At 47.1% G+C, this 21,428-nt stretch overlaps 1 protein-coding gene and 1 pseudogene across 2 annotated transcripts; both read left to right on the top strand.

Annotated features, from left to right (window-relative positions):
• Positions 1-7,344: 7,344 nt before the first annotated feature.
• On the top strand, positions 7,345-9,257 carry LOC308511512 (putative ATP-dependent RNA helicase DDX53; annotated as a pseudogene). The gene has a single exon. The product of its transcript is annotated as a putative ATP-dependent RNA helicase DDX53 (transcript).
• Positions 9,258-16,609: 7,352 nt separating this feature from the next.
• Positions 16,610-18,523, top strand: LOC308536007 (putative ATP-dependent RNA helicase DDX53; the record flags this gene model as incomplete). The annotated part of the gene is made up of 1 exon (XM_081115017.1): positions 16,610-18,523. One exon carries the CDS (start codon positions 16,610-16,612, stop codon positions 18,521-18,523), a length of 1,914 nt encoding a protein of 637 aa, XP_080971143.1.
• Between the last annotated feature and the right edge of the window lie 2,905 nt (positions 18,524-21,428).

Raw genomic sequence — 21,428 nt, forward strand, 5'->3', positions numbered from 1 at the left:
GATCTGCAGTGAAAAGAAGTTGTGCCAGACTACCAGAAGATTCAAGATAAGTTAAAGATATGCAGCGTTCAAGATACTTATTGAAAAGCATTGGAAACATACTGATAGTTTGAAGACAACTGATTATTTAATAATACCACTAAGCTTTCAATATTGTGTGTAAACTCCTTAATAAAGTCAAGTGTTTTGAAAATGACGGAGTGAGAGATTCTGTCGGGGGGAAAATAGATATTATGTGTTGGTTAAAGTTTAGATTCTATTATAGCCTGCCATGTCCATCTGTGTCTTCTCTAAAAGACTTGGTAGTAGACAACAATGGCACTTTTCTTGTTTTAAAATAGTTGTACTGAAATGAAACATAGTTTTTATCAAGCTTATCCCAGTCAATATATTCCATTTTCACCCAGTGATCAGTGCCACAATAATCCCTAAAAATATCTGCAATGTACTTACCTAATTATTTTAATTCATAAGAAAACTAGAGGCCCAGTGCACAAATTTGTGAATGGGTGGGATCTGGCCAGCCCGCCCCAATCGGGGCCATCAAGCCGGGTGGCCTGGGGGGGGGGAGGAGGGATGTGGAAGGTTGGCCAGCTGGCTTGCCCCTGATGGGGGGGCCGATTGGGGATGGGGCCAGCCGGGGGGAGGGGCCGCAGGTGGTTGGCTGGTCGGCCCCGCCCCTGATTGGGGTGGGGGGGGCCAATCAGGGGCAGGGCCAGCTAAGGGGCGGAGCCATAGGTGGTTGGCTGGCTGGCCCCATCCCCTGGTCCAACTACTGGTCAAACTCCCAGTCAAGGGGACAATTTGCATATTAGTTTTTTATTATATAGGATAACTGCTAAATCTTCTAGAAGATTCCCAAATTCTATTTTTTTCCCAACAGATGTGACTAACAGAACAGGGTGCCTGACTCAGTGCAAATCATATTTTCGTACAAATTTTGTTACCAACCATTGGTAAAAATGGTCTTGACTTTGGAGCTCTCACTTTCTTCACTAGTAAATTCAGGTGGTTATATTAAACTAGGGGCCCGGTGCAGGAAATTCGTGCACTGGGGATGGGTGGGGGGTCCCTTAGCCCCGCATGTGCCCTCTAGCATTCTGGGACCCCTCCCTCCTTACTGCCCACCTGCTTGCTGCTTCCTACCGCTCGGCTTGCTGCTCCTTAGCGCTGCCGCGAAGGCCTGGGGTCTGCTGGGTGCCGGGCCTGCGGGTTTGTGTCTCTGATTTTGGTGCTGGGGGTCTCTGATCAGGGCCCCAGTAGCCCCAGCACCAAGGTGGTGGGCCTTGGGGCTGCTGGGTACAGGCCCCCCGCTGCATGTTTGTGTCTTCTATCAGGCCCCCAGCAGCCCCAGCAGCCCCAGCACCACCTAAATAACTTAAGGGAAACTTTATTTAGTCTTCTTTTAAAAGCAATCTAGTTTAAAAATGAGTTGCAGTTAAGAGAGAACAAAGAACATGGTACCTAAGAGTGACATAGACAGACAGAGGAGAGGCTGGACACTGGTCAGGGGCTTACATGCCAACTGTTCTCCACCTGGGAAATGATGTAAAATCAGTTTCTTTAGTTTTCTGCTCAATGGTCTTCTCCAGAGAGTGGAGTGGCATCTGCTCCCTTCTCCCTGGGGCCTGGCTTGGTGGTCGCCTTGGGGTCTGGCTGCGCTCCAGCGGGCATCGCACGGGCCTGCCTGCTCCGCCTGGCCCTGTCCACACGTTGCTTCCTCTGAGTCTTCGTTGGGCGCAGCCCCGCTCCATCACCTCCTCCTGTGTCTCCCACCGCCAGGGCCGATAAGGAGGCCCACACAGAGTTCAGGTCTGCAAGGAGCTGGTCCTCTGCTTTCAGAACCTTCGGGATCTCCTCTTGCAATTGTTCCCTTCCATGACCTTCCTTCCCTACCTCCGGCATCTTCCTGGAGCACCACATGCCTGCCCTCCAGTAGAAGGCTGTCTTTGTGTGACTTTCAGGGCAGCCTTCAGGGCCTGGTGGCCGCTGCGGCCCTTCCACGTTGGGCGACGGGCCTAAGGCTCGGCCGGGAAGGCGGGCGGCTCCCCAGCAAGTCCCGCTGCACCAGGCACACGTGTGCCCGCCCTCCAGGCATGGCGGCTCCACACTGTGCTCAGGGCCTGGGAGTTAAGCAGCAGGGTGGTCCTGATGCGCCTGTGGCTGTGGCAGCCAAGCAGAGTTCCGACAGGCTGCAGATGGGGGCTGGGGGAGCCCCCTGGGTGGCGGCCCCTGCCAGCAGCTGCAGGAGGCTGGCCTAAGATTTGGACTTCAGCAAGTGAGGCAGGCGGGGCAGCAGCTGGACAGGGGGGCGGCGGTGGAGGCGGGGCAAGGGCAGGGGTGAAGGGGCCTGTGGTAAATCTAGGGGCCTGGGCGCTGGCTCCAGGGCGGGCGCTGCCTCACGGCTCCGCTGATCCCGCTGCCTGGAGGCCTCTCAGCTCCGCTGATGCCGGGGCTCTGAGGCCTCTCGGCTCTGCTGTTCCCGGAGCACTGAGGCCTCTTGGCTCGCTGATCTTGGGGCCCTGAGGCCTCTCGGCTCCGCTGATCCCGGGGCCCTGAGGCCTCTTGGCTCCGCTGATCCCGGGGCCCTGAGGCCTCCTGGCTCAGCCGATTCCGGGGCCTGGAGGCTTCCCCACTCTGCTGATCCCAGGACCCTGAGGCCTCTCAGCTCCGCTGATCCCGGGGCCCTGAAGCCTCCCGGCTCCGCTGATCCCGGGGGCCCTGAGGCCTCTCATCTCTGCTGATCCCAGGGCCCTGAGGCCTCATGGCTCAGCTGATCCCGGGGCCCTGAGGCCTCCTGGCTCAGCTGATTCCAGGGCCGGGAGGCTTCCCCTCTCCGCTGATCCCGCCGCCATGAGGCCTGGCAGGTGCTGCAATTGACCATAGGGTGACTATAAATGATAAATGTAAAGCCTACTTTTAGTTAAAGAAAGAAATGAAAAATCAATCATGTAAGTACAGGACGAGGAAGAATGGACTCAAATGCCCATCATGTTCCAGTGAGGGGCTTTGTGTCTTGACTTCATAGGTAGAATGAGTACAACAGTCATGCTCAGTAATGAATACATATAAAGTTCAGGCCATTTCTGCTGATTTGTGTAGTTCTATGTGCCATATCACAAAAGCTCCTCAATGAATCATTCCCAATGGAGAAGGAACAGGATGATGTGCATCATGGAAACCATGACATATCAGGAAATATTTTAGAGAGCAGGGTAACAATTAAAGAGACAGCTCTGGATATTTGACCTCCCCAAACCAGCTTTAAGTGCGATAGAGAAGCCGTATAGCCTCTGAGGTCAACCCCAGAACACTGCCACCCAGAGGCTGAGCCACAAACTGACTCTTTGCTAAACACAAAAAAAGGCAGTCTGGGAAACAAATACGGCCTGCTTTAAAATAAGGACTGTGGTTTACAACACAGAGGAACAGTGTATCGCAGGGAAATTCAACACTCTCGTGAATACCTGGCAGGACTAAGTGCCTGGTATGTGGCGCCTTGTTGTGTTGTATTTTGTGCCTTTAAATCAACGCAGCCGATCCAAGCAACAGCAGCCTCCTGAGCACCACACCCTCTGCTGAGGAACAGCAGCTGTACGTGAAACCTCCCCCCACCAGCCAGAAGAGCCACCACAGCTGTGAACAGCACCCACCAGAGGAGCTGCTGCCAACTGAAGAGCAGCTGCCACCGCAACCGCCCGAAGAGCAACCACAGACCAAGGAGTCACTGCCACCCAGGGAGCAGCCACTGAACGACTCAACGTCTAGATATGTCAGTGAGATCAAACATGGGTAGACAAAGAAACCCCCAAAGGAAAGAGAAGGACGACTCTCCAGAAAAGCAGCTAAGTAATACAGAGGCATGCAACATGACAGAAAAAGAATTCAGAGTAAGGGTCCCAGAGTGCATAAACCGGATGGAGGAAAAAATCAACAACTTCTGCAAGGAGCAAGAAGAAACAGATGAAAAAATCAATAACATATGGAAGAAGCTAGAAGAATCAGATGAAAAAACCAACAACTTAAGTAAGACCCAAGAAGAAATGAAGAGTGATATAGCTGCAATAAAAAACACCATGGAAAGTATCAACAGTAGACTAGGAGAAGCGGAGGACCGAGTTAGTGAATTAGAAGACAAGGAAGCAAAACACACCCAAAATGTACTGCAATTGGAGAAAAAAAATAAAAAGACAGGAGGAGAGCCTAAGGGAGCTTTGGGACAACATGAAACGAAACAACATACGAATAATAGGGGTGCCAGAACAGCAGAAAGATGAACAAGGATTAGAAAACCTATTCGAAGAAATAATATCAGAAAACTTCCCTGAGGTGGGGAAGAAAAAAGTCACACAAGCCCAGAGAGTCCCAAACAAGGTGAACCCGAAAAGACCCACACCAAGACACATCATAATTACCATGGCAAATGTTCAGGACAAAGAGAGAATCTTACAGGCTGCAAGAGAGAGACGGAAAGTTACATACAAGGGATCTCCCATTAGATTATCAAATGATTTCTCAACAGAAACACATCAGGCCAGAAAAGAACGGATGGAAATTTACAAAGTGATGCAAAGCAAAGGACCGAGTCCAAGAATACTCGATCCAGCAAGGCTATCATTCAGAATTGAAGGGGAAATAAGAAGCTTCACAGACAAAAAAAGGCTAAGGGAGTTTATCACCACCAAGCCAGCAATGCAAGAAATGCTAAAGGGACTGGTGTAAAAAGAACTAAAAAGCGCAGAAAGAAAACAGCCACAAAAAAAAAAAAAATAGAAATGGCTACAAACAAGTACCTTTCAATAATAACTTTAAACGTAAATGGACTAAATGGTCCAATCAAAAGACATCGAGTGGCTGAATGGATAAGAAAACATGACCCATATATTTGCTGTCTACAAGAGACCCACCTCATTAGAAGGGACTCTTTCAGCCAAATGGAAATGAAAAAAAAGCTGGGGTAGCAATACTTATATAGACAAAATAGACCTCAAAGTGAAGGCCATAACAAGAGATAAGGAAGGCCACTTCATAATACTAAAGGGATCAATACAACAAGAGGATATAACCCTGATAAACATATATGCACCCAATGCAGGAGCACCCACATACATAAGAAAACTCCTGGAAGATATCAGGGGAGAGATCGACAACAATCCAATCATAGTAGGGGACTTTAATACACCACTGACATCACTGGATAAATCCGCTAGACAAAAACTCAGCAAAGAAACAGCAATCCTAAATGACTCACTAGATCAGATGGACTTAATTGACATCTTCAGAACACTTCACCCCAAAGCCACAAAATATACCTTCTTCTCAAGGCTCATGGGACATATTCAAAAATAGACCACATATTGGGTCACAAGCAAAGTCTCCCCAAATTCAAGAAGATTGAAATCATAAAAAGCATCTTCTCAGACCACGATGGCATAATATTAGAAATAAACTACAATAAAAACAACCCCAAATACTCAAACACTTGGAAGCTGAATAGCATGTTATTAAATATTGATTGGGTTAACAATGAGATCAAAGAAGAAATCAAAAACATCCTGGAAACTAATGACAATGAAAACACAACAATCCAAAACCTATGGGACACAATGAAGGCAGTCCTGAGAGGGAAGTTTATAGCTCTACAGGCCTACCTCAAAAAACCAGAAAAAATGGTAGTAAATCATCTAACTCTACAACTCAAAGAATTAGAAAGACAGCAACAAGAAAAGCCCAGAGTGAGCAGAAGGAAGGAGATAATAAAGATTAGAGCAGAAATAAATGACATAGAGACCAAAAAAAAAAACCAATGCAGAAAATCAATGAAACCAAGAGCTGGTTCTTTGAAAGGATAAACAAAATTGACAAACCTCTAGCCAGACTCACCAAGAAGCAAAGAGAGAGGACCCAAATAAACAAAATCAGAAACGATAGAGGCGAAATAACAACAGACCCCACAGAAATACAAATGATTGTTAAAAAATACTATGGACAGCTTTACTCCAACAAACTAGACAACCTGGAGGAAATGGACAAATTCCTAGAAAAATACAACATTCCAAAACTCAATCAGGAAGAATCTAAAAATCTCAATAGGCCAATAACTATGGAAGAACTTGAAGCAGTCATCAAAAAGCTTCCAGCAAACAAAAGCCCAGGACCAGACGGCTTCACAGGGGAGTTTTACCAAACATTCAAGGAAGAACTAAAACCTATCCTCCTCAGACTACTACAAAAAATTCAAGAGGAAGGAACACTTCCAAGCTCATTCTATGAAGCCAGCATCACACTAATACCAAAACCAGGTAAAGACAACACAATGAAAGAGAATTACAGGCCAATATCCCTCATGAACATAGATGCCAAAATCCTCAACAAAATCTTCGCAAATCGGATCCAGCAGTACATCAGAAAGATCATACACCATGACCAAGTAGGATTTATCCCAGGGATGCAAGGATGGTACAATATCCGCAAATCAATAAACGTGATACATCACATAAACAAATTGAAAGAAAAAAAAACACATGGTCATATCAATTGATGCAGAAAAAGCATTTGACAAAATCCAACACCCATTTTTGATAAAAACTCTCAGCAAGGCGGGAGTAGAAGGATCATACCTCAACATAATAAAAGCCATATATGACAGGCCTACAGCCAACAAAAAAAAGAAAAAGAAAAGAAAAGAAATATTTTAGAAAACTAGGAATTTAACCCTGATGAACAGAGACCTTAAGGGGATTTGACACTGGTCCTTACATATACAAGGATACAAGGTGAATCAAACCTATTCTGTGCAACTTCAACTTTTGCTGAAGAGAGAAAAATGCCATGAAGATGTAACTGGCAAAAGAAGAAGGATCTAAGGAAAGAAACAAATCCACTATATTTCTTCCTGTGGAAATAATTGATTGATTTATTTATTTTTTATTTTTTTAAAAAAGCAAACCTATGTGGATAAGTTCATGGCTTGCTTCCAATCTGCTCCCAAACTGAGCTAAAATTAGAATGAAGTGAGCAATGGAGGCACCTATGACACCCATGGTGCAGAAACACTCACTCTCAAGGTCCTGTAAAGGCCTATAGGCTCAACCTCTGAGAGTGAGTGTCACTTTAAATTTGCTTCAGAGATACCTGCTTACCTCACCCTAACCCAAGCCTGTGATTGGTCAGGCCATCCCTCTGTGACATCACATTAAATGTTTCCCCAGGTAACAGGTATATACCTACCTATCTACAAGTCAGTATGGTCTGTTTCTCCAGAGCCTGAAGAGAAAGAGACCCGAGGCCACATCTCCCAACTGGCGGTAGGCGATAAGTCTGTACCAATTCTACCATGTAGCAATGGCCTGGGCCCCAAAGCAGAAGTGGGCAGAGCCAAAACTAAGGGATCCCAGGGCTGGCAGGGCCTACAGAGATGGCAGGGGAGGAAGAGGTGGCAGAGGCCAGAGCTGGGGCAGCTCCTCCAGCCACCTGGAGCCTAGGGCTCCTGGCCCCCACGCCCTCCTCTTGTTTTTAAAATAAAAAACAGTCTGGTTGGTACAGTGATTGGTCATGGCAGATCAAAAATAAGAGACATTCAGAGTAGGACAAACACGAAAATACAGATCTTCCCGGTACAGGGTGATTCCGAAGCAGACGTAAACATTTTTGGCAGCAAGGATATGCAAGCAAAGGCCAAAGCAATTATAGAGACTATTGTTGAAAGACAAGGAAGCAACCACCAATATTCAGAAGGCACTGCTAATAATGCTGCAGCCCAGCCAGCTGTTGCAAGAGACTTAACCACAGATAACACTGTTAGAGAAGTTCGACCATTGATAGACTGGGATCGAATTAAGGCAAGAGTGACAGACTGGGAGAAAAGACGATGGGAAGACTTAGCACCCATTAAAAAAGACTTTTACATAGAATCCAAAGCAACAAGTTCTCTGTCTCCAATGCAGGCAGACCTTTGGAGGAAGGAACACTTCAATATAATTTGTGATGATTTGAAAGATGGTGAAAAACGGTCTATCCCCAACCCAACTATTAAATTTGAGGACGCTTTCCAGAATTATCCTGAAATAATGAAAAACATTAAAAAAGCAGGGTTTCAAAAGCCAACGCCAATTCAATCACAGGTGTGGCCAATTGTTCTACAAGGGATAGATCTTGTAGGAGTCGCCCAAACTGGCACAGGCAAAACTTTGTCTTATTTATTGCCTGGGCTTATTCACATCAGTTCTCAACCAACACCCAGAGAACAGAGGAATGGTCCCGGCATGCTAGTCCTTACACCGACTAGAGAATTAGCTCTCCAGATAGGAAATGAATGTTCTAAGTATGCATATAAAAATCTTAAAAGTATTTGTATATACGGTGGTGGAAGTAGACAACAACAAATAAAAGACGTTGCCAAAGACATAGACATCATTATTGCAACTCCTGGGCGACTGAATGATCTGCAAATGAATAATTTTGTCAACCTTAGAAGCATAACCTACTTAGTCTTAGATGAAGCTGATAAGATGCTAGACATGGGATTTCAACCTCAGATAATGAAGATTTTATTAGATGTGCGCCCAGATCGGCAAACGATTATGACAAGTGCAACTTGGCCAGATGCCATTCGTCGACTTTCACAAACTTATTTGAAAGAGCCTATGATCGTTTATGTTGGTACTCTGGACCTAGTTGCTGTAAATACAGTGAAGCAAAATATAATTGTTACCACAGAAGAAGAAAAACGATCTCTTATAAAAGAATTCCTACACAGCCTGTCACCCAAAGACAAAGTCATTGTGTTTGTCAGTAGAAAAATTGTTGCTGATGACTTATCCAGCGATTTAAGTGTCCAAGGCCTATCTGTACAATCCTTGCATGGAAACAGAGAACAGAGTGACCGTGAGCAGGCATTAAATGACTTTAGAAGTGGAAATGTGAAAATACTGATTTCTACTGACTTAGCATCCCGAGGTCTTGATGTTGATGATATCACACATGTGTATAATTATGATTTCCCAAGAAACATTGAAGAATATGTACACAGAGTAGGGCGTACTGGAAGAGCAGGGAAGACTGGCACGTCCATTACTCTTATGACGAAAAATGATTGGAAGACTGCCCCTGAATTGATTAAAATTCTGGAAAGATCAAATCAAAGTATCCCAGAAGCTCTTGTAACAATGGCCAAAAAATACAAGTTAGGTGAACAAAATAGAGACACAGGACACAAATCAAAACTATTTCAACAAAAACCCAAGGAGTTTCATTAAGATCTGCAGTGAAAAGAAGTTGTGCCAGACTACCAGAAGATTCAAGATAAGTTAAAGATATGCAGCGTTCAAGATACTTATTGAAAAGCATTGGAAACATACTGATAGTTTGAAGACAACTGATTATTTAATAATACCACTAAGCTTTCAATATTGTGTGTAAACTCCTTAATAAAGTCAAGTGTTTTGAAAATGACGGAGTGAGAGATTCTGTCGGGGGGAAAATAGATATTATGTGTTGGTTAAAGTTTAGATTCTATTATAGCCTGCTATGTCCATCTGTGTCTTCTCTAAAAGACTTGGTAGTAGACAACAATGGCACTTTTCTTGTTTTAAAATAGTTGTACTGAAATGAAACATAGTTTTTATCAAGCTTATCCCAGTCAATATATTCCATTTTCACCCAGTGATCAGTGCCACAATAATCCCTAAAAATATCTGCAATGTACTTACCTAATTATTTTAATTCATAAGAAAACTAGAGGCCCAGTGCACAAATTTGTGAATGGGTGGGATCTGGCCAGCCCGCCCCAATCGGGGCCATCAAGCCGGGTGGCCTGGGGGGGGGGGAGGAGGGATGTGGAAGGTTGGCCAGCTGGCTTGCCCCTGATGGGGGGGCCGATTGGGGATGGGGCCAGCCGGGGGGAGGGGCCGCAGGTGGTTGGCTGGTCGGCCCCGCCCCTGATTGGGGTGGGGGGGGCCAATCAGGGGCAGGGCCAGCTAAGGGGCGGAGCCATAGGTGGTTGGCTGGCTGGCCCCATCCCCTGGTCCAACTACTGGTCAAACTCCCAGTCAAGGGGACAATTTGCATATTAGCTTTTTATTATATAGGATAACTGCTAAATCTTCTAGAAGATTCCCAAATTCTATTTTTTTCCCAACAGATGTGACTAACAGAACAGGGTGCCTGACTCAGTGCAAATCATATTTTCGTACAAATTTTGTTACCAACCATTGGTAAAAATGGTCTTGACTTTGGAGCTCTCACTTTCTTCACTAGTAAATTCAGGTGGTTATATTAAACTAGGGGCCCGGTGCAGGAAATTCGTGCACTGGGGATGGGTGGGGGGTCCCTTAGCCCCGCATGTGCCCTCTAGCATTCTGGGACCCCTCCCTCCTTACTGCCCACCTGCTTGCTGCTTCCTACCGCTCGGCTTGCTGCTCCTTAGCGCTGCCGCGAAGGCCTGGGGTCTGCTGGGTGCCGGGCCTGCGGGTTTGTGTCTCTGATTTTGGTGCTGGGGGTCTCTGATCAGGGCCCCAGCAGCCCCAGCACCAAGGTGGTGGGCCTTGGGGCTGCTGGGTACAGGCCCCCCGCTGCATGTTTGTGTCTTCTATCAGGCCCCCAGCAGCCCCAGCAGCCCCAGCAGCCCCAGCACCACCTAAATAACTTAAGGGAAACTTTATTTAGTCTTCTTTTAAAAGCAATCTAGTTTAAAAATGAGTTGCAGTTAAGAGAGAACAAAGAACATGGTACCTAAGAGTGACATAGACAGACAGAGGAGAGGCTGGGCACTGGTCAGGGGCTTACATGCCAACTGTTCTCCACCTGGGAAATGATGTAAAGTCGGTTTCTTTAGTTTTCTGCTCAATGGTCTTCTCCAGAGAGTGGAGTGGCATCTGCTCCCTTCTCCCTGGGGCCTGGCTTGGTGGTCGCCTTGGGGTCTGGCTGCGCTCCAGCGGGCATCGCACGGGCCTGCTTGCTCCGACTGGCCCTGTCCACACGTTGCTTCCTCTGAGTCTTCGTTGGGCGCAGCCCCGGTCCATCACCTCCTCCTGTGTCTCCCACCGCCAGGGCCGATAAGGAGGCCCACACAGAGTTCAGGTCTGCAAGGAGCTGGTCCTCTGCTTTCAGAACCTTCGGGATCTCCTCTTGCAATTGTTCCCTTCCATGACCTTCCTTCCCTACCTCCGGCATCTTCCTGGAGCACCACATGCCTGCCCTCCAGTAGAAGGCTGTCTTTGTGTGACTTTCAGGGCAGCCTTCAGGGCCTGGTGGCCGCTGCGGCCCTTCCACGTTGGGCGACGGGCCTAAGGCTCGGCCGGGAAGGCGGGCGGCTCCCCAGCAAGTCCCGCTGCACCAGGCACACGTGTGCCCGCCCTCCAGGCATGGCGGCTCCACACTGTGCTCAGGGCCTGGGAGTTAAGCAGCAGGGTGGTCCTGATGCGCCTGTGGCTGTGGCAGCCAAGCAGAGTTCCGACAGGCTGCAGATGGGGGCTGGGGGAGCCCCCTGGGTGGCGGCCCCTGCCAGCAGCTGCAGGAGGCTGGCCTAAGATTTGGACTTCAGCAAGTGAGGCAGGCGGGGCAGCAGCTGGACAGGGGGGCGGCGGTGGAGGCGGGGCAAGGGCAGGGGTGAAGGGGCCTGTGGTAAATCTAGGGGCCTGGGCGCTGGCTCCAGGGTGGGCGCTGCCTCACGGCTCCGCTGATCCCGCTGCCTGGAGGCCTCTCAGCTCCGCTGATGCCGGGGCTCTGAGGCCTCTCGGCTCTGCTGTTCCCGGAGCACTGAGGCCTCTTGGCTCGCTGATCTTGGGGCCCTGAGGCCTCTCGGCTCCGCTGATCCCAGGGCCCTGAGGCCTCTTGGCTCCGCTGATCCCGGGGCCCTGAGGCCTCCTGGCTCAGCCGATTCCGGGGCCTGGAGGCTTCCCCACTCTGCTGATCCCAGGACCCTGAGGCCTCTCGGCTCCGCTGATCCCGGGGCCCTGAAGCCTCCCGGCTCCGCTGATCCCGGGGGCCCTGAGGCCTCTCATCTCTGCTGATCCCAGGGCCCTGAGGCCTCATGGCTCAGCTGATCCCGGGGCCCTGAGGCCTCCTGGCTCAGCTGATTCCAGGGCCGGGAGGCTTCCCCTCTCCGCTGATCCCGCCGCCATGAGGCCTGGCAGGTGCTGCAATTGACCATAGGGTGACTATAAATGATAAATGTAAAGCCTACTTTTAGTTAAAGAAAGAAATGAAAAATCAATCATGTAAGTACAGGACGAGGAAGAATGGACTCAAATGCCCATCATGTTCCAGTGAGGGGCTTTGAGTCTTGACTTCATAGGTAGAATGAGTACAACAGTCATGCTCAGTAATGAATACATATAAAGTTCAGGCCATTTCTGCTGATTTGTGTAGTTCTATGTGCCATATCACAAAAGCTCCTCAATGAATCATTCCCAATGGAGAAGGAACAGGATGATGTGCATCATGGAAACCATGACATATCAGGAAATATTTTAGAGAGCAGGGTAACAATTAAAGAGACAGCTCTGGATATTTGACCTCCCCAAACCAGCTTTAAGTGCGATAGAGAAGCCGTATAGCCTCTGAGGTCAACCCCAGAACACTGCCACCCAGAGGCTGAGCCACAAACTGACTCTGCTAAACACAAAAAAAGGCAGTCTGGGAAACAAATACGGCCTGCTTTAAAATAAGGACTGTGGTTTACAACACAGAGGAACAGTGTATCGCAGGGAAATTCAACACTCTCGTGAATACCTGGCAGGACTAAGTGCCTGGTATGTGGCGCCTTGTTGTGTTGTATTTTGTGCCTTTAAATCAACGCAGCCGATCCAAGCAACAGCAGCCTCCTGAGCACCACACCCTCTGCTGAGGAACAGCAGCTGTACGTGAAACCTCCCCCCACCAGCCAGAAGAGCCACCACAGCTGTGAACAGCACCCACCAGAGGAGCTGCTGCCAACTGAAGAGCAGCTGCCACCGCAACCGCCCGAAGAGCAACCACAGACCAAGGAGTCACTGCCACCCAGGGAGCAGCCACTGAACGACTCAACGTCTAGATATGTCAGTGAGATCAAACATGGGTAGACAAAGAAACCCCCAAAGGAAAGAGAAGGACGACTCTCCAGAAAAGCAGCTAAGTAATACAGAGGCATGCAACATGACAGAAAAAGAATTCAGAGTAAGGGTCCCAGAGTGCATAAACCGGATGGAGGAAAAAATCAACAACTTCTGCAAGGAGCAAGAAGAAACAGATGAAAAAATCAATAACATATGGAAGAAGCTAGAAGAATCAGATGAAAAAACCAACAACTTAAGTAAGACCCAAGAAGAAATGAAGAGTGATATAGCTGCAATAAAAAACACCATGGAAAGTATCAACAGTAGACTAGGAGAAGCGGAGGACCGAGTTAGTGAATTAGAAGACAAGGAAGCAAAACACACCCAAAATGTACTGCAATTGGAGAAAAAAAATAAAAAGACAGGAGGAGAGCCTAAGGGAGCTTTGGGACAACATGAAACGAAACAACATACGAATAATAGGGGTGCCAGAACAGCAGAAAGATGAACAAGGATTAGAAAACCTATTCGAAGAAATAATATCAGAAAACTTCCCTGAGGTGGGGAAGAAAAAAGTCACACAAGCCCAGAGAGTCCCAAACAAGGTGAACCCGAAAAGACCCACACCAAGACACATCATAATTACCATGGCAAATGTTCAGGACAAAGAGAGAATCTTACAGGCTGCAAGAGAGAGACGGAAAGTTACATACAAGGGATCTCCCATTAGATTATCAAATGATTTCTCAACAGAAACACATCAGGCCAGAAAAGAACGGATGGAAATTTACAAAGTGATGCAAAGCAAAGGACCGAGTCCAAGAATACTCGATCCAGCAAGGCTATCATTCAGAATTGAAGGGGAAATAAGAAGCTTCACAGACAAAAAAAGGCTAAGGGAGTTTATCACCACCAAGCCAGCAATGCAAGAAATGCTAAAGGGACTGGTGTAAAAAGAACTAAAAAGCGCAGAAAGAAAACAGCCACAAAAAAAAAAAAAATAGAAATGGCTACAAACAAGTACCTTTCAATAATAACTTTAAACGTAAATGGACTAAATGGTCCAATCAAAAGACATCGAGTGGCTGAATGGATAAGAAAACATGACCCATATATTTGCTGTCTACAAGAGACCCACCTCATTAGAAGGGACTCTTTCAGCCAAATGGAAATGAAAAAAAAGCTGGGGTAGCAATACTTATATAGACAAAATAGACCTCAAAGTGAAGGCCATAACAAGAGATAAGGAAGGCCACTTCATAATACTAAAGGGATCAATACAACAAGAGGATATAACCCTGATAAACATATATGCACCCAATGCAGGAGCACCCACATACATAAGAAAACTCCTGGAAGATATCAGGGGAGAGATCGACAACAATCCAATCATAGTAGGGGACTTTAATACACCACTGACATCACTGGATAAATCCGCTAGACAAAAACTCAGCAAAGAAACAGCAATCCTAAATGACTCACTAGATCAGATGGACTTAATTGACATCTTCAGAACACTTCACCCCAAAGCCACAAAATATACCTTCTTCTCAAGGCTCATGGGACATATTCAAAAATAGACCACATATTGGGTCACAAGCAAAGTCTCCCCAAATTCAAGAAGATTGAAATCATAAAAAGCATCTTCTCAGACCACGATGGCATAATATTAGAAATAAACTACAATAAAAACAACCCCAAATACTCAAACACTTGGAAGCTGAATAGCATGTTATTAAATATTGATTGGGTTAACAATGAGATCAAAGAAGAAATCAAAAACATCCTGGAAACTAATGACAATGAAAACACAACAATCCAAAACCTATGGGACACAATGAAGGCAGTCCTGAGAGGGAAGTTTATAGCTCTACAGGCCTACCTCAAAAAACCAGAAAAAATGGTAGTAAATCATCTAACTCTACAACTCAAAGAATTAGAAAGACAGCAACAAGAAAAGCCCAGAGTGAGCAGAAGGAAGGAGATAATAAAGATTAGAGCAGAAATAAATGACATAGAGACCAAAAAAAAAAACCAATGCAGAAAATCAATGAAACCAAGAGCTGGTTCTTTGAAAGGATAAACAAAATTGACAAACCTCTAGCCAGACTCACCAAGAAGCAAAGAGAGAGGACCCAAATAAACAAAATCAGAAACGATAGAGGCGAAATAACAACAGACCCCACAGAAATACAAATGATTGTTAAAAAATACTATGGACAGCTTTACTCCAACAAACTAGACAACCTGGAGGAAATGGACAAATTCCTAGAAAAATACAACATTCCAAAACTCAATCAGGAAGAATCTAAAAATCTCAATAGGCCAATAACTATGGAAGAACTTGAAGCAGTCATCAAAAAGCTTCCAGCAAACAAAAGCCCAGGACCAGACGGCTTCACAGGGGAGTTTTACCAAACATTCAAGGAAGAACTAAAACCTATCCTCCTCAGACTACTACAAAAAATTCAAGAGGAAGGAACACTTCCAAGCTCATTCTATGAAGCCAGCATCACACTAATACCAAAACCAGGTAAAGACAACACAATGAAAGAGAATTACAGGCCAATATCCCTCATGAACATAGATGCCAAAATCCTCAACAAAATCTTCGCAAATCGGATCCAGCAGTACATCAGAAAGATCATACACCATGACCAAGTAGGATTTATCCCAGGGATGCAAGGATGGTACAATATCCGCAAATCAATAAACGTGATACATCACATAAACAAATTGAAAGAAAAAAAAACACATGGTCATATCAATTGATGCAGAAAAAGCATTTGACAAAATCCAACACCCATTTTTGATAAAAACTCTCAGCAAGGCGGGAGTAGAAGGATCATACCTCAACATAATAAAAGCCATATATGACAGGCCTACAGCCAACAAAAAAAAGAAAAAGAAAAGAAAAGAAATATTTTAGAAAACTAGGAATTTAACCCTGATGAACAGAGACCTTAAGGGGATTTGACACTGGTCCTTACATATACAAGGATACAAGGTGAATCAAACCTATTCTGTGCAACTTCAACTTTTGCTGAAGAGAGAAAAATGCCATGAAGATGTAACTGGCAAAAGAAGAAGGATCTAAGGAAAGAAACAAATCCACTATATTTCTTCCTGTGGAAATAATTGATTGATTTATTTATTTTTTATTTTTTTAAAAAAGCAAACCTATGTGGATAAGTTCATGGCTTGCTTCCAATCTGCTCCCAAACTGAGCTAAAATTAGAATGAAGTGAGCAATGGAGGCACCTATGACACCCATGGTGCAGAAACACTCACTCTCAAGGTCCTGTAAAGGCCTATAGGCTCAACCTCTGAGAGTGAGTGTCACTTTAAATTTGCTTCAGAGATACCTGCTTACCTCACCCTAACCCAAGCCTGTGATTGGTCAGGCCATCCCTCTGTGACATCACATTAAATGTTTCCCCAGGTAACAGGTATATACCTACCTATCTACAAGTCAGTATGGTCTGTTTCTCCAGAGCCTGAAGAGAAAGAGACCCGAGGCCACATCTCCCAACTGGCGGTAGGCGATAAGTTTGTACCAATTCTACCATGTAGCAATGGCCTGGGCCCCAAAGCAGAAGTGGGCAGAGCCAAAACTAAGGGATCCCAGGGCTGGCAGGGCCTACAGAGATGGCAGGGGAGGAAGAGGTGGCAGAGGCCAGAGCTGGGGCAGCTCCTCCAGCCACCTGGAGCCTAGGGCTCCTGGCCCCCAAGGCCCTCCTCTTGTTTTTAAAATAAAAAACAGTCTGGTTGGTACAGTGATTGGTCATGGCGGATCAAAAATAAGAGACATTCAGAGTAGGACAAACACGAAAATACAGATCTTCCCGGTACAGGGTGATTCCGAAGCAGACGTAAACATTTTTGGCAGCAAGGATATGCAAGCAAAGGCCAAAGCAATTATAGAGACTATTGTTGAAAGACAAGGAAGCAACCACCAATATTCAGAAGGCACTGCTAATAATGCTGCAGCCCAGCCAGCTGTTGCAAGAGACTTAACCACAGATAACACTGTTAGAGAAGTTCGACCATTGATAGACTGGGATCGAATTAAGGCAAGAGTGACAGACTGGGAGAAAAGACGATGGGAAGACTTAGCACCCATTAAAAAAGACTTTTACATAGAATCCAAAGCAACAAGTTCTCTGTCTCCAATGCAGGCAGACCTTTGGAGGAAGGAACACTTCAATATAATTTGTGATGATTTGAAAGATGGTGAAAAACGGTCTATCCCCAACCCAACTATTAAATTTGAGGACGCTTTCCAGAATTATCCTGAAATAATGAAAAACATTAAAAAAGCAGGGTTTCAAAAGCCAACGCCAATTCAATCACAGGTGTGGCCAATTGTTCTACAAGGGATAGATCTTGTAGGAGTCGCCCAAACTGGCACAGGCAAAACTTTGTCTTATTTATTGCCTGGGCTTATTCACATCAGTTCTCAACCAACACCCAGAGAACAGAGGAATGGTCCCGGCATGCTAGTCCTTACACCGACTAGAGAATTAGCTCTCCAGATAGGAAATGAATGTTCTAAGTATGCATATAAAAATCTTAAAAGTATTTGTATATACGGTGGTGGAAGTAGACAACAACAAATAAAAGACGTTGCCAAAGACATAGACATCATTATTGCAACTCCTGGGCGACTGAATGATCTGCAAATGAATAATTTTGTCAACCTTAGAAGCATAACCTACTTAGTCTTAGATGAAGCTGATAAGATGCTAGACATGGGATTTCAACCTCAGATAATGAAGATTTTATTAGATGTGCGCCCAGATCGGCAAACGATTATGACAAGTGCAACTTGGCCAGATGCCATTCGTCGACTTTCACAAACTTATTTGAAAGAGCCTATGATCGTTTATGTTGGTACTCTGGACCTAGTTGCTGTAAATACAGTGAAGCAAAATATAATTGTTACCACAGAAGAAGAAAAACGATCTCTTATAAAAGAATTCCTACACAGCCTGTCACCCAAAGACAAAGTCATTGTGTTTGTCAGTAGAAAAATTGTTGCTGATGACTTATCCAGCGATTTAAGTGTCCAAGGCCTATCTGTACAATCCTTGCATGGAAACAGAGAACAGAGTGACCGTGAGCAGGCATTAAATGACTTTAGAAGTGGAAATGTGAAAATACTGATTTCTACTGACTTAGCATCCCGAGGTCTTGATGTTGATGATATCACACATGTGTATAATTATGATTTCCCAAGAAACATTGAAGAATATGTACACAGAGTAGGGCGTACTGGAAGAGCAGGGAAGACTGGCACGTCCATTACTCTTATGACGAAAAATGATTGGAAGACTGCCCCTGAATTGATTAAAATTCTGGAAAGATCAAATCAAAGTATCCCAGAAGCTCTTGTAACAATGGCCAAAAAATACAAGTTAGGTGAACAAAATAGAGACACAGGACACAAATCAAAACTATTTCAACAAAAACCCAAGGAGTTTCATTAAGATCTGCAGTGAAAAGAAGTTGTGCCAGACTACCAGAAGATTCAAGATAAGTTAAAGATATGCAGCGTTCAAGATACTTATTGAAAAGCATTGGAAACATACTGATAGTTTGAAGACAACTGATTATTTAATAATACCACTAAGCTTTCAATATTGTGTGTAAACTCCTTAATAAAGTCAAGTGTTTTGAAAATGACGGAGTGAGAGATTCTGTCGGGGGGAAAATAGATATTATGTGTTGGTTAAAGTTTAGATTCTATTATAGCCTGCTATGTCCATCTGTGTCTTCTCTAAAAGACTTGGTAGTAGACAACAATGGCACTTTTCTTGTTTTAAAATAGTTGTACTGAAATGAAACATAGTTTTTATCAAGCTTATCCCAGTCAATATATTCCATTTTCACCCAGTGATCAGTGCCACAATAATCCCTAAAAATATCTGCAATGTACTTACCTAATTATTTTAGTTCATAAGAAAACTAGAGGCCCAGTGCACAAATTTGTGAATGGGTGGGATCTGGCCAGCCCGCCCCAATCGGGGCCATCAAGCCGGGTGGCCTGGGGGGGGGGGAGGAGGGATGTGGAAGGTTGGCCAGCTGGCTTGCCCCTGATGGGGGGGCCGATTGGGGATGGGGCCAGCCGGGGGGAGGGGCCGCAGGTGGTTGGCTGGTCGGCCCCGCCCCTGATTGGGGTGGGGGGGGCCAATCAGGGGCAGGGCCAGCTAAGGGGCGGAGCCATAGGTGGTTGGCTGGCTGGCCCCATCCCCTGGTCCAACTACTGGTCAAACTCCCAGTCAAGGGGACAATTTGCATATTAGCTTTTTATTATATAGGATAACTGCTAAATCTTCTAGAAGATTCCCAAATTCTATTTTTTTCCCAACAGATGTGACTAACAGAACAGGGTGCCTGACTCAGTGCAAATCATATTTTCGTACAAATTTTGTTACCAACCATTGGTAAAAATGGTCTTGACTTTGGAGCTCTCACTTTCTTCACTAGTAAATTCAGGTGGTTATATTAAACTAGGGGCCCGGTGCAGGAAATTCGTGCACTGGGGATGGGTGGGGGGTCCCTTAGCCCCGCATGTGCCCTCTAGCATTCTGGGACCCCTCCCTCCTTACTGCCCACCTGCTTGCTGCTTCCTACCGCTCGGCTTGCTGCTCCTTAGCGCTGCCGCGAAGGCCTGGGGTCTGCTGGGTGCCGGGCCTGCGGGTTTGTGTCTCTGATTTTGGTGCTGGGGGTCTCTGATCAGGGCCCCAGTAGCCCCAGCACCAAGGTGGTGGGCCTTGGGGCTGCTGGGTACAGGCCCCCCGCTGCATGTTTGTGTCTTCTATTAGGCCCCCAGCAGCCCCAGCAGCCCCAGCACCACCTAAATAACTTAAGGGAAACTTTATTTAGTCTTCTTTTAAAAGCAATCTAGTTTAAAAATGAGTTGCAGTTAAGAGAGAACAAAGAACATGGTACCTAAGAGTGACATAGACAGACAGAGGAGAGGCTGGGCACTGGTCAGGGGCTTACATGCCAACTGTTCTCCACCTGGGAAATGATGTAAAATCGGTTTCTTTAGTTTTCTGCTCAATGGTCTTCTCCAGAGAGTGGAGTGGCATCTGCTCCCTTCTCCCTGGGGCCTGGCTTGGTGGTCGCCTTGGGGTCTGGCTGCGCTCCAGCGGGCATCACACGGGCCTGCCTGCTCCGCCTGGCCCTGTCCACACGTTGCTTCCTCTGAGTCTTCGTTGGGCGCAGCCCCGCTCCATCACCTCCTCCTGTGTCTCCCACCGCCAGGGCCGATAAGGAGGCCCACACAGAGTTCAGGTCTGCAAGGAGCTGGTCCTCTGCTTTCAGAACCTTCGGGATCTCCTCTTGCAATTGTTCCCTTCCATGACCTTCCTTCCCTACCTCCGGCATCTTCCTGGAGCACCACATGCCTGCCCTCCAGTAGAAGGCTGTCTTTGTGTGACTTTCAGGGCAGCCTTCAGGGCCTGGTGGCCGCTGCGGCCCTTCCACGTTGGGCGACGGGCCTAAGGCTCGGCCGGGAAGGCGGGCGGCTCCCCAGCAAGTCCCGCTGCACCAGGCACACGTGTGCCCGCCCTCCAGGCATGGCGGCTCCACACTGTGCTCAGGGCCTGGGAGTTAAGCAGCAGGGTGGTCCTGATGCGCCTGTGGCTGTGGCAGCCAAGCAGAGTTCCGACAGGCTGCAGATGGGGGCTGGGGGAGCCCCCTGGGTGGCGGCCCCTGCCAGCAGCTGCAGGAGGCTGGCCTAAGATTTGGACTTCAACAAGTGAGGCAGGCGGGGCAGCAGCTGGACAGGGGGGCGGCGGTGGAGGCGGGGCAAGGGCAGGGGTGAAGGGGCCTGTGGTAAATCTAGGGGCCTGGGCGCTGGCTCCAGGGCGGGCGCTGCCTCACAGCTCCGCTGATCCCGCTGCCTGGAGGCCTCTCAGCTCCGCTGATGCCGGGGCTCTGAGGCCTCTCGGCTCTGCTGTTCCCGGAGCACTGAGGCCTCTTGGCTCGCTGATCTTGGGGCCCTGAGGCCTCTCGGCTCCGCTGATCCCGGGGCCCTGAGGCCTCTTGGCTCCGCTGATCCCGGGGCCCTGAGGCCTCCTGGCTCAGCCGATTCCGGGGCCTGGAGGCTTCCCCACTCTGCTGATCCCAGGACCCTGAGGCCTCTCGGCTCCGCTGATCCCGGGGCCCTGAAGCCTCCCGGCTCCGCTGATCCCGGGGGCCCTGAGGCCTCTCATCTCTGCTGATCCCAGGGCCCTGAGGCCTCATGGCTCAGCTGATCCCGGGGCCCTGAGGCCTCCTGGCTCAGCTGATTCCACGGCCGGGAGGCTTCCCCTCTCCGCTGATCCCGCCGCCATGAGGCCTGGCAGGTGCTGCAATTGACCATAGGGTGACTATAAATGATAA

This window comes from Myotis nattereri, assembly GCF_964212035.1.
Source record: "Myotis nattereri genome assembly, chromosome: X".
Taxonomy (NCBI): domain Eukaryota; kingdom Metazoa; phylum Chordata; class Mammalia; order Chiroptera; family Vespertilionidae; genus Myotis; species Myotis nattereri.